This window comes from Taudactylus pleione, unplaced genomic scaffold (genome assembly GCF_031769625.1).
Source record: "Taudactylus pleione unplaced genomic scaffold, aTauple2 ptg001628l, whole genome shotgun sequence".
NCBI lineage: Eukaryota > Metazoa > Chordata > Amphibia > Anura > Myobatrachidae > Taudactylus > Taudactylus pleione.
Window position 1 is genome coordinate 2,625,005 of NW_028286025.1, and position 14,546 is coordinate 2,639,550.

Sequence of the window (14,546 nt, forward strand, 5' to 3'; positions counted from 1 at the left end):
CCTCCACCATTGGGTGTAGCCACAGCGCCGAGCGAGGAGCCGTTGGCGGTGGCTGCAGCAGGATGGCAGGCAGATTCAAGTTCGCATATTCATAGCAAGTTGCACAGACAGCGTCAGTGTGAGAGTGAGTGAGAGTGAGCTGACAGATTGGTGGCCAGGTGAGTGCTGTGATTGTCACCCTATGGAAGCTATGGGCCTAATTCAGCTGAACGTAGATTCCCGATTATCTGGACTCGTTCTGCGAATGTGCATAACAGGTCCTGCGTGATCGCACGCAGCCCCTTCTATCCTCTGAGGCATCTAAGGAGGGGTCTAGGGGCGAGGATAGCCGGGGTTCCCGAAAATGGGGGCGTGTCCGCCACGTTTTTCGCGGGGTGGCAAGGGCAGGGGCTGCGTCCACGGACGCAGTTTCCTGGCCTCACAAGCCAGACAGCCTGAGCAAGCTGAGGCTTACTTAGCTTGCCAGCGGCCCGACACTGTCCAGCATCGCGAACGATGGTCGCAGTGGTTATCCCAGCCTGCGACCTCGGTGCAGTGCTTGGTTCACAAATGCAGCAGGGTGTGTCATACACCCCCTGCTGCATTTGCATGTTTGCAAGGAAGGAATTGGATGGATGGAATCACCCCCTATGTGATATGTGTGTGCGTGCATTTATTTATTTTTCATGGAATCAAGATGTTTTATGACATCTAATCTTATGAGCTTTGTGTAAATGGATTAGAAACCAATGAGACATCTTAAAATGTCCTTATTAAGTGAAAAACACACAAAACGCATATTGTTTGGATAAAAGTGACATCTTTTCCTGCAATGTGATCAACAGCAGCTTATTCAAGACACTGCAAAATTCCTAAATTATGTGAACTGCATGTAATACATTTTCTTCATCAGGTATACTAACATCGAATGATTATAAGCCCCCAAAGACCATGCCTTCATTCATAGAACATATTAACTAATAATGCGTTGTGTGAGTCATATAATTGTCCAAAATGCAGATTAGATCACAGATCAGTGTGTAAAAGGAGAGGACTACTGAGTCACAAGACAAATTATGACGCAGGGGTCTATGTACTAAGCATGGGAGAGAGATAAAGTGGATGGGGAAACTACCAAGCAATCAGCTCCTAATTGTCACCTTACAGGCTGTGTTTGAAAAATTATAGTTAGGAGCTGATTGGTTGGTACTTTATCTCCATCCACTTTATCTAGTACACAGACTCCTCAGGACGAGCATAGGCAGAGGAAATCCGGGGCTCAAATACTTATGCACATACCACACAAAAGGGGCCTCATTTGTCAATGAGTTTTATCATATGCAATGAGAGATGAAACTCATCGCGTATGATAAAGGTGCTCCAGCCAATCAGCTCCCAATTGTCATCTGTTTGGAAAATGACAGTTGGGAGCTGATTGGCTGGAGCACCATTTATCATACGCAACAAGTTTTTACAAGTGACTTACAGGACAGAAATCAGTATAGCTTTCCAAATCACTGTGGTTTCAGAAATCACTGCAGAACAGAAATCAGTGCAGAGCAGAAATCATTGCCGAGCAGAAATGTCTACAGACCAACATTGGAGACCATGGCATATGAAAATGTGCTTGGAGGAAATGAGTAACTGTCGGTGCAGGTGCAGTGTGACAGTTGATCCCCTGACTCACTGCTCTTCCGTTAGAGCTCTGCTTGCCCCCCACTGGTACATATCAGCCTGTGCCTAAGACTGAGCTGATCATCTTCCCACCCTCCCGCATAACCTCACTTCCCACAATTTCATTATCAATATATCTGATATCTGCTGAGGTCCCTCCAGTTCTGACAGCAGCGGCAACTCCCATAGGTTTCTATGGGGGTTTGCGAAGCTGTCAGATTTTCCAAGCTGCTCTTTTCCACACAGGACACCAAAATGTCTAGTTTCAGCTCTGGTTTGGACACATCCCTCTTATATCTATAGCTCTCTGCACATTTTAAATCTGCCCCACCTGCATTGCAACAGTGTTTTACCACGGTGCACAGTTACTGGCTTTCTTGCTTTATTCCCATCCCAGCTTCACACCCTTTGTATGTTATTACAATTTTTGCCACCTCTCTGCACGCCTAGATGCACTGCTAATTTGCAGTGCCACCCCCCCCCCCCCAAGAGCGGAGAGAGTCATGTACATCGATGTAAGCTGCAAATCTAAGGTGTTTCGTGGTGCACTCCGTAAGCGAAGTCCCGAGCGTTATGCTAGAATGGCTGTTATTACAGTTTAGCCATTTGAAACCACTATATATTGGCTTAAACCAGTCACAGACAACACAATACACTTCAGGGCCCGCATGGACACTAATAAGTTAAAACAATACATTTAATAGAAGAAAAAGCCTATCTGTAATAACATTTTAACAGACAGTTTGAACAGGTGTTACTAGCCACAGCAAACAAACCTGCTAATGAAGCAGGAAGGAGGTGGAGGCCAAAGGTAGAGGCCTATCACTGACTAAAGCCGGGTACACACTAGACAATGTCTAATGTGTACTTACCTCGATAGCAACTGGACCCGGCCGGGTGCCGGCATCGTCAAGTGCATACACACTTCCCGATGCCAGAAGCGATGGCGGGGGCTATTCTGCATTCGGCAGCGTGGCCCCCCTGCTGACGATAACGCCCGTTGGACCTGCATGCAGGCCCGCCGTACGATGTCACCAACGACGCGCCGGAGCGCGCATCGCCAGTGACATAGCACGTACACACTGGACGAATTTGTCATAACGAATGGTTGTTATTGGCAAATTAGTTTAAAATGTCGTCTAGTGTGTACCCGGCTTAACACCATCACTTAAACCTTGATCTCGCCTGCACACGGACATGCAATAATTAGCTGAGCTGTTAATATTTATCGCTACAGGATGTTCTAACCCAGAACACTTCATCTCCTGCTTGTCTGTATGTCCATGTTTTAAATAATGAGTGCAAAATGTTTTTGAACCCTTGTACATTACATGTCACATAGCAGTACAGAGATTCAGAAATATCTTGTGTTTGTCGTGGAAACTATTGTGCATTTGGCAGTGGGAAATTAACATTCATTCATTTCATGATGAGCATTTGGTCGGCTTTTCAGTATGACCTTGCTTGTGCGGTGTTCCAAGCGCAAATCGTCATGACCAGACTGCTCTGTATATTCTACAGGTATCTTACGTTGAGATAATGAGCATGTGTACTGTAAACCATGAGTCACCCCCAAACACTGGTCCTTTCTTTTATTAAAATGTAGAGTAAAATTTTTGCCCCCCCCCCCCCAAAAAAAGTTGTTTTTTTTTTATGTTGATTACACTTGAAATTTTAAAAGGGAAAATAGAAAAAATGAAACAATCTAAAAACAAAAATGTTTCTAATGTGAATGTACATCTTCATGTTTAAAAAACAAAAACAGCAACAACAACAGTAGGTAGCACAATATTACAGACGTCAAATAAGATCTGGTTATAAATCGTTGTAATAATAAAATTCTCCCGTTGTATTACAGGTGCCACGCGTTCGAGCCATGAAGAAGAACATCACGCCGGATACAGGGCGGGTGGAAACTCTACTAATTAAAAGCTTTAAATATTGTCTGGGGTTTTTTTTAAAGTTCTCTTCCACGTGAGAAAATGCTTTATCAGAGCATTAGTAGAACAGAGTATCAGCCATTAATTATCAGTGGAGTAGTTAGCGCTTAGGAACAACAGTTGGGACTACACTGAACTGTTCCTTCAGGCTTCTGGGACTCTGGCACAGTCCATTCTGCGTAGTTCCTCCTAGTTTAGGATCAGAGTTTTTAGCTAGCTTACTCGTGACCAGGAGATTCCAGCTCTTACTGTCTCAGCCAAGTGCCGGTGAATAGGCAACAACTAATAAAAAGGAATTGATCAGGGCTTTGCGCAGTGTTTAAATCCCTTAATGGAATTGCACATGCCTTGAATTCCCTGCTGCCTAAATTAAAAAAAATTATAATTTGAAATATCTTTACGTGTTGTCATAATATAATCTAGGGCTTTAGAACTCGGAAAATTCTGCTTTGCTTGTAAATAGCTTTTCATTTTAGGAATCTATAGAAATGTATACTTTTCATTTAAGATGTGACATAATATATATTAATGCTGGTGACAGAAAAAAATTTCAAAATGCTTACATGATTTATGACCCCATCCCCCCAAATCTGCTGTGCAAATGCTCAGATCAGATGCAAGTTAACGCAAATCACATCATCGCCCCCTTCCTGCTGCGAGTTTGTGTGTGTGTGGGGGTGACCAGGGTTAGGCGGCCAGCTGGGAGACTTGCCCACTTTTTCGGGCTGCCGAGAGTGCCTCTCTATTCTCAGGAGCCTGCCAGCCACTGAAGGAGAGTAGGCAGGTATGACTGAGAGGCATAGGTAACCGTGATCCAATTTTATCTAAATACAGAGGGGGAGAAGGGTTCCCAAATTGGTATCTTGCCTAGCGCCCCCTGGTTTCTTGGAGAGAGATAAAATTGTGAGAGATAAAATACCAACCGATCAGTAATTCTAACTTATATTTTACAGGCTGTGTTTGAAAAATGAAAGTTAGAAGTTGTTTGGTTGGCACTTCTGGCCTTATGGTACGTATCCAGTACACGAGTGTAGAACGATTATACGATTACAACATCGTAATCGTTCAGTCGTTCATAATCCTGTGCAGTGGATATTGTGCCAACACCGAACGATGTCATTCAGTGCCGGCACCCTCCCTCATCCCCGAACATGCACAACCTGTCGATTATGGCAGGCTGGCCTGCATGTTCAGGCGATGACCGTTGCCGACAACAACCAGCGGGGGCGCGCATCTCTGGTCGTTGCCGGCATATTCACTGCACGATTAAACAATAACGATGTCGTAATCATTCAGTCGTTCATTTTTATCGTGTAGTGGATATGCGCCTTTATTCACCAACGAGATTTATCACTCACAACAAGTGATAAAACTCGTTGCGTATGATAACAGTGCCCCAGCCAATCAGCTCCCAACTGTCATCTGTTTGAAAAATGACAGGTGCGAGCTAATTGGCTGGATCACCATTTATCATATGCAGCGAGTTTTATCACTCGTTGTGAGTGATTAAAACTTGTTGATAAATGAAGCCCTATATCTCTCACAATTTGATCTCTCTCCAAGCTTTAATAAATACCTCCCCCCCTTAAATCATGCTCTGAGGTCCTACACCTACTCTGCACCTATGGAATCTATACCATAGAATGCATACACTTCTGTCTCATTCTGGAAGATCATGCACTCAGCAGTATGGATATTTTAATGGTGCATACACACGGTCAGATTTTTCATCAGATTTGAACAATAATGATTTTAAAAATCGTTCAATTATTCAAATCTGATGAAAAAATCGTTCATGTGTACAAGCATGGACGATGAACGATGCGCGTTCACGTTTGTTAGAGAGCGATATCTGACATCTGACATGTTTGCAGTCAGATTTGTCAGATATCGTTCTTTCTCTTCAGATATCGTTCAAATCGTTGAGTAAATCGTTCAAATCGTTTGAAAAAAAAATCGTTCAAATCGTTCAAAAGAAAAATCTGACCATGTGTATGCTCCATAAGAGTCCTAAAATTGGGATGGAGTGTAAATATTAGGATTTGAGAAGTGACGTGGCACCACCATGCTTACATTAAATTATTTTGGATCTCGTTACCTGGACGCCAGGGATAAACATCTCCAAAGTCCAAAAACATTTGAAACAAAAAAAAATATTTACCTCCAAATTTTTTTTTACTGTACGTTTTTGTTTTTCTCTAGTTGATCAATAAAATTAGCACTGTGATGTATCATCAAATGATCTATAAATACACATTTCTTTCTGTACAGAGACAAGCCAGCTATATATATATATATATAAATCTCAAACTTCTTTTATATGTAATGGGGAGAAACTTCATTGCACAATCAGGCTTCAGCCAGACAAGAGAAAGTGTCTGTAACTAACAATTACCTCTGCGCATTTCTTTAGTGCTAAATTTGGTTCCTTTACAAAGAAATATATTCTTAACAAACAAAATCTAGTTCAGGGTCAGGCGTTAAAAGGCTGACAGATTTATCACCAGCTGCACCGGGTTTTGCTGATGAATATATGAAAGTGAAGGCATTTCCAGCGTGTGGGAGGAGATGAAACTGCTTAAATTAGGTTTTCTTTGCATGAAAAAGCCTTTGCCCTGGTTGAAAGACTTGCTTATGAAATGCCACATCTTGTACAACAATTAATTCGTAATAAAGCAGAACAGCTTTGCCTTGCTGTAATAAAGGCGGAAAAAAAACAAAACGTATTGTGTCGTGTAGGAATCTGTGGGCTTAACGTGACATGGAATAACAGGCGACGTTGGAAATCCAACCCGAAAAATGAATCAGTTGTGTGCGCTGTGTGTTATATTATCAGTGTTCCTCTCGGCACATAAATAGGTCACATTTACCCAGGGTAATGAATGCAGAGTGCAATAGTTCCTTCATTTAATAAAAATGTCTAACTATGTACAGTACATTCAGAATTACGGGCTCTGTTCAGCATCAGTGTCAATATTGGCCAGAATATTCTCAGACAACATCGATACATAAGTTGTCTTTCCGGCACTTTTCAGCCTTATGGTGCATACACACGGTCAGATTTTTCTTCAGATCTGAACAATAACGATTTAAAAAATCATTCAATCGTTCATATCTGAAGGAAAATCTGACATATCTGACATGCCTGAATGATGGACGATGAACGATGCGCGTTCCCGATTGTCAGATAACGATATCTGACATCTGATGTGTTTGCAGTCAGACTTGGACGATTCCAATCATTTTAATGCAGTCAAAAATTATTCAATCGATCAAATTGTTCAATCGTTCATCTGACAGATCTGACAAATCTGACCATGTGTATGCTCCATTATGGTGCATACACACGGTCAGATTTTTCCTTCAGATCTGAACAATAACGATTTAAAAAATCATTCAATCGTTCATATCTGAAGGAAAATCTGACATATCTGACATGCCTGAACGATGGACGATCAATGATGCGCGTTCCCGTTTGTCAGATAACGATATCTGACATCTGATGGGTTTGCAGTCAGACTTGGACGATTCCATTCATTTTAATGCAGTCAAAAATCGTTCAATCGTTCAAATCGTTCAATCGTTCAGTCGTTCATCTGACAAATCTGACAAGTCTGACAAATCTGACCGTGTGTACGCTCCATAAAGGTGCGTACACACACAACGATTTTTTGAACGATTATCGTTAAACGATATCGTTTAACGATAATCGTTTGAAAAAATCGTTCACTTTCTGAGTCAAATGATGAACGATCAGCGTTCATGCGCGTTCACGTTTGTAGTTCAGTCAAACTTGTCAACTGAACGATTTTCAGTACGGGAATATGCAAAAATCGTTTGTAGTTCAAAAAAATCGTTCATTACACTTTAAAAAATCTGACAGATAATCTGACAGAAAATCGTTCATAAAATCGTTGGTAACAAAATCGTTGTGTGTGTATGCAGCTTTATAGTTCATATTGCTCCCTCCCCCACACACATATATATATACACAGTCAGGTGCATAAATATTGGGACATTGACAGAATTTTCATATTTTGGCCTCTATTCACCACCACAATGGTTTTGAAATGAAACAAACAAGATGTGCTCTAACTGCAGACTTTCAGATTTAATTTGAGGGTAATTACATCCAAATCAGGTGAACGGTGTAGGAATTACAACGGTTTCTATACGTGCCTCCCACTTTTTAAGGGGCCAAAAGTAATGGGACAAACTAAACAATCCTAAATCTAACTTTCACTTTTTAATACTTTGTTGCAAATCCTTTGCAGGCAATTACAGCCTGAAGTCTGTAACGCATAGACATCACCAGACGCTGGGTTTAATCCCTGGTGATGCTCTGCCAGGCCTCTACTGCAAATGTCTTCAGTTCCTGCTTGTTCTTGGGGCATTTTCCCTTCAGTTTTGTCTTCATCAAGTGAAATGCATGCTCAATCGGATTCAGGTCAGGGGATTGACTTGGCCATTGCATAACATTCCACTTTTTAGCTTTAAAAACCTCTTTGGTTGCTTTTGCAGTATGCTTCCGGTCATTGTCCATCTGCACTGTGAAGCGCCTTCCAATGAGTTCTGAAGCATTTGACTGAATATGAGCATATAATATTGCCCGAAACACTTCAGAATTCATTCTGCTGCTTTTGTCAGCAGTCACATCATCAATAAATACAAGGGAACCAGTTCCATTGGCAGCCATACATGCCCACGCCATGACACTACCACACCATGCTTCACTGATGAGGTGGTATGTTTTGGATCTTGAGTAGTTCCTTTCCTTCTCCATATTCTTCTCTTCCCATCACTCTGGTACAAGTTGATCTTTGTCTCATCTGTCCATAGGATGTTGTTCCAGAACTGTAATGGCTTTTTTAGATGTTGTTTGGCAAACTCTAATCTGGTCTTCCTGTTTTTGTGGCTCACCAATGGTTTACATCTTGTGGTGAACCCTCTATATTCACTCTTGTGAAATCTTCTCTTGATTGTTGACTTTGACACATATACACCTACCTCCTGGAGAGTGTTCTTGATTTGGCCAACTGTTGTGAAGGGGTTTTTCTTCACCAGGGAAATAATTCTTCTGTCATCCACCACAGTTGTTTTCCATGGTCTTTCGCATCTTTTGGTGTTGCTGAGCTCTCCGATGCGTTCTTTCTTTTTAAGAATGTTCCAAACAGTTGATTTGGCCACACCTAATGTTTTTGCTATCTCTCTGATGGGTTTGTTTTGATATTTCAGCCTAATGATGGCTTGCTTCACTGATAGTGACAGCTCTTTGGATCTCATATTGAGAGTTGACAGCAACTGATTCCAAATGCAAACGTCACACCTAGAATCAACTCCAGACCTTTTACCTGCTTAATTGATAAAGAAATAACGAGGGAATAGCCCACACCTGTCCATGAAATAGCTTCTGAGTTGATAGTCCCATTACTTTTGGCCCCTTTAAAAGTGAGAGGCACATATAGAAACCATTGTAATTCCTACACCGTTCACCTGATTTGCATGTAATTACCCTCAAATTAAATCTGAAAGTCTGCAGTTAGAGCACATCTTGTTTGTTTCATTTCAAAACCATTGTGGTGGTGAATAGAGGCCAAAATATGAAAATTCTGTCAATGTCCCAATATTTATGGACCTGACTGTGTATATATATATATATATATATATATACCCCATTGTGTATGGATGGCACTCGGGTTCTCAGCAATGTTAATAATACACAGACAATGGCAGTATTGTAATAACATTGCTGAGACCCTTAGTGCCACCCGTACGCACTGGGTTATACATAAAAACTTGGTAATGCACCAGGGCATGCTGTGGCTGCACAAGGAAGTGCTGGACATTAGGTGAGTTGTTACACACAATATATATATATATATATATATATATATATATATATGCGTTTTTGCAAAGCCTTGTAATTAGACGCCTGGGAACACTGGCAGAGTAATTACCGAAGGAGGGGCAGAGAGTGGGAGGAGCATCAGCAGGGTGTAGGGAGTGGTTGGATGGGAGCCATCTGTCCCTGCAGTTTTTGACATCAATAAGGATTTTCCCTATATAATGCCATTCTCAGATGGCATTATATCAGGTAAGCCATTAAGGATTTTTTTAAAGGTTTTCCGGCTAACTGAAAATCAGAAAGCATTAAGCGCTGTAGAGAGCTATAGGCGTGCGCTCTACAGTGCGATATTGTAGAATATGCGCAGTAACGGAGTAGACAATTGCGTTATCTTCTCCGTTGCCCGTTCCTGCATAGCTGGGACGCGTAAATCATGCGGAAACTAAGGTTTGCACATGATTTAAGTAAACAAATGATGGCTGAATAGACTCCTATACTGTATGTGTAACGGTTTACAAAGTTTGCCGGAACTGAGGTTTATGTTGTAACTTTTGGGTTACATTTTTGTCTGCCAACGTTCTGGTTTTATCCCGATTCTAGGACATGTGATAGACATATTGTGCTGGTACAGTAGGTGCCCCTTTCAAAGATGCCACTGCCTGTGGTATTGAATGGGTGATTTTAGTGGAGGAGCACAAGCTGGAAAAAAATTAAAAAAATTAAAAAAGTACCCAGAAAAAGTACTTTAATTTTGGGGGCGAAAGAAAAACAAAGTTGGGGACAAACTTTTAAACTAGTGAAATAGACTTAGGGGGGTCCCCAAGTATGCCCCAGGTGTTTTATTGATGACAGGTTGTTGCGGAAGGTGGATTTTTCAAATTTTTTAAAACTTCATATTAACAACTTTAAAATATGCTAGCACCCATTTTCAAGTACCCCAAATTTGATGGGACTACTTATTTTGCCCCAAAAAACCCTCCTAAATGCTATTCTTCACCACCTTCTTAAAAACGCTAAACAGCACCTATTGAGACCATTCAGAGACCCCAATTAGCTTTTGCAGGGCTATTCGGGGGTACCCATAGTGAACCCCTATGTCAGAGCATCTTTTGGGGGGGGTGTCAGGCTGATTTCCCCAAAACTGACAGAACTTTTCCCCCAATTTTGTTTTCGCCAGGTCCCATTTTCTCCGATCTTGAATTGAATACGGGGATAAACGGGGACGCGCGCTATAACTTTTCGACGGCAAAACCTCCGATGACGGCGAAAAAACAGGCCTCGGACTTTTCGCTTCTAGTTGAATACGGCCCATATTATGTTAAAAGCTCTAATAATACAAGGGAGCCAGAGGTGGGGAATGTAGAAAGGTACAGAGGGCCTGATTCGCATACTGTATGTACGCTAATGCATTCGCAGCCGGGAGCCTGTACGCAGCTGCTGTGTGAAAATACGCTAATGCACGCAGCCTCTGGGAAATGTATTGAGACGCTGCCCGGCTGCTTCCAGATCCAAGCAAGTGCGTACAAACAGGCAGCGACGATCGCAGTTCCTTCGATAATCATCCATCTGAGTAATCCTATAGTCACGCTGATTGGCTGCGGGAACTGAGACATTGGTGTCAATTTATCTGCGTATAGTTTTGTAGTTGTATGCTGAGACATGCCGCAAAAATGGTCACGACACGCCTGTATTTTTGCCACCGCTCCCCGTTACTACCCCCAAAGCTGTCCCTGAATGTCAATCACTTTTAAGATCAGCATTGCTAAGGTATCTTGGTGTGTGCGCAGTACGACCACGATGCACGCACAATCGGCTGATAAATGCGTAAATATCGGCATTGTGGAAACATCTTAATCTGGCCCTGAGTGCACTAAGCATAGTACATTGCAGACAGCATACAGATAATCTGCCTTTTTGATCTTGTGGTCCTTATAAACTAATATGTATTTTAATCTGGGCTACATGTAAAAGCAGCCAGTATTTACCCTGCATGCAAAAACATAAAAACAAAATAGGTTCCTTTGCACCCCTTACATTGCAACATGGTAAGATTTTCTTCTTTTTTTTCCCTTTGCCTCTAACTCGGCATAAATGTGTCTGTGTAAGTAAAAGTTACAGGAACTTATCAGAGTTGAAGAGATATTTGAGAACAATTGTGACTGTGACGAGAGCTTGTTTCCTACACACAGATCTCCTGTCAGTAATCCCACTGAAGGACACTGCAGTGAGCCTCATTTTGCAGAAAACGGCTACTAACAGAAGGATATGTGGCACCTACGCCTACACAGTAAAATAAAAATTCAATGTCAAACATCTAAAGGAATGGGAAAACTTTACATATACAGGATATTTACAGCATAGAAAAAAATAATAAATTGACGACTAAAAATTAATCTGAATCATTTAGTTCAACAACATTTAAGTAGCCACCGTTTACAGATATAATTGCTGGACACGCTCATGCCGTTCTTTCTGCAATGGAATCAAATATTGTTGGAGAAGTTCCTCCAGACACTGTTGCAGAAATCCCCACAATGAGTAGGTTGCTTTGCCTTCACCCTTCTGTCCAGTTCATCGGAAATCAGCTCAATGGGGTTTAAGTCTGAAGACTGTGTTGGTCATTCCATGATTTGTAACGTCTTGTTCTTTTTCTCGGACATAGCCCTGACATAGCCTGGAGGTGTTTGGGGTCATTATCTTGTGGTAGGACGAACCCTTGTCCAACTGGGCCCTAAACCAGAGGGTATTTTATGGCACTGCAAAATGCTGTGGTAGCCTTTTTGGTCCAGGGTGAATGTCACTCTGTGCAAGTCACCGACTAGGGATCCAGCAAAAGAGCGCCAGACCATCGCGCTTCCTCCTCCATGTTAGACAATTGCTATCACAAGAGTTATTTACTAATCAAGCTGATGTTTCCATGTATTTTAAGGTATACAGTCGGGAAGCCGGTGGACCTAATCCCGACAGCCGGCTTCCCGACTGTCATATCCCGGCAAGGGTCTAAAGACAGGCGTCGATATGCCAACACCTGTCATTAGACATATGCTGGGAGCCCGGCATCCCGATCGCAGGAACGCTGAGCGCGGATAGCCACGAGGGGGAGGGTTAGGTTTAAGGTTCCCAGGGGGGACTTAGGGTTAGGACCCCCCCCTGAAGGGTTAGGTTTAGGCTAGAGGAAGGGGGAGTTAGCGTTAGGCACCCCCCCGAAGGACTTAGGTTTAGGCGGCGGGGAAGGGTGGGTTAGGTTTAGGCACAGAGGGGGGATTAGGGTTAGGCACTGGGGCTAAGGGTAAGGTTAGGCACCCCTAAGGGAGGGTTAGGGTTAGGGGGTAGAATTTGGTTAGACAATACTTACCTTTGACGATAGGGATTTCCTCCTCTGCCGGGATGCCGCTGTCGGGATTCCAACCGCCGCGCATGGGTCTGGCGGTAAATCATACCGATTCCCATTTTAAAGCCTGAAATTCAAAATGAATATGCTTTTAATGGCAAAATATGAATTGTTTTGCTATTAAAAGCATATACTGTACATACATATTATTGCTGCTGTTTTATGTAATTCTATGGAGCATATAGGCCATGCTCTACGGGGGTAGGTGCATATTGAGGTATGTTTTTCCCAGACCTGCAGTGTATCAGGGGTACAGCACCTCGCACATTCAGCTGGTAAATGGTGTTGACAGCCAATAAAAAGTCCATCACAGGGGAGTGTGACCTTGCAAAACTATGGAACCAATAGCGATTCTTTTACATCCATGGCATCACATCACAACCGTTTGTGCCGCCCTCAAAACACACACACACACAGACACACACACACAGACACACACACACACACACAGACACACACACACACAGACACACACACACAGACACACACACACACACACACAGACACACACACACACACACACACACACAGACACACACACACACACAGACACACACACACACACACAGACACACACACACACACACACACACACACAGACACACACACACAGACACACACACACACAGACACACACACACACAGACACACACACACACACACAGACACACACACACAGACACACACACACACACAGACACACACACACACACACACACACACACACACACACACAGACACACACACACACACACACAGACACAGACACACACACACACACACACACACACACACAGACACACACACACACAGACACACACACACACACACACACAGACACACACACACACACACACACAGACACACACACACACACACAGACACACACACACACACACACACAGACACACACACACACAGACACACACACACACACACACAGACACACACACACACACACACACAGACACACACAGACACACACACACAGACACACACACACACACAGACACACACACACACACACACACACACACAGACACACACACACACACACACACACAGACACAGACACACACACACACACACACACAGACACACACACACACAGACACACACACACACACACACACACACACAGACACACACACACACACACACACACACACAGACACACACACACACACACACACACAGACACAGACACACACACACACACACACACAGACACACACACACACAGACACACACACACACAGACACACACACACACACACACAGACACACACACACACACACACACACAGACACATTTCCTGTGGCCCATTTTCAGTTTTTTAATAATCAGCTCCTGTAGGCAACATGGTCACCACCAGCCCTCAGGAGCTTGCCCTATGAGCCATTACGAGTTGGCAAATCGTGACAACAGCTCAGTGCACAAAAGTTTGCAGTCATGATCAAGAAGTTGAGTTGCTGTTCAGACCAAACACCAAAATGGGGATGAAATGTAATCTTAGTTACCTTGACCATGGAATGATTGTTGATGCATTATGGGGTGGTTTGAGTATCGGAGAAACTAATGATATCTTGCGATTTTTGCATGCAACAGTCTGTAGTTTATAGTGAATGGTGCGCAAGGCGAAAAACACCCACTGGGTGGCAGTTATGTGGGTGGAAACACCTCGTTAACGAGAGGAGAATGGCCATGCTGGTACAA

The 14,546-nt window shown here is 42.9% G+C and overlaps 1 protein-coding gene across 2 annotated transcripts in view; it reads left to right on the plus strand.

Moving 5' to 3' along the window:
* The window catches only part of LBHD2 (LBH domain containing 2), a 95,647-nt gene extending 89,605 nt beyond the window's left edge, over nucleotides 1–6,042 (plus strand). For both annotated transcript variants that reach the window (XM_088464283.1, XM_088464284.1), the window contains exon 4: nucleotides 3,512–6,042. In XM_088464283.1, the coding sequence (XP_088320409.1) occupies nucleotides 3,512–3,582 (71 nt within the window). In that variant the 3' untranslated portion in view covers nucleotides 3,583–6,042. The remainder of the gene's footprint in view (nucleotides 1–3,511) is intronic.
* Nucleotides 6,043–14,546: the final 8,504 nt, after the last annotated feature.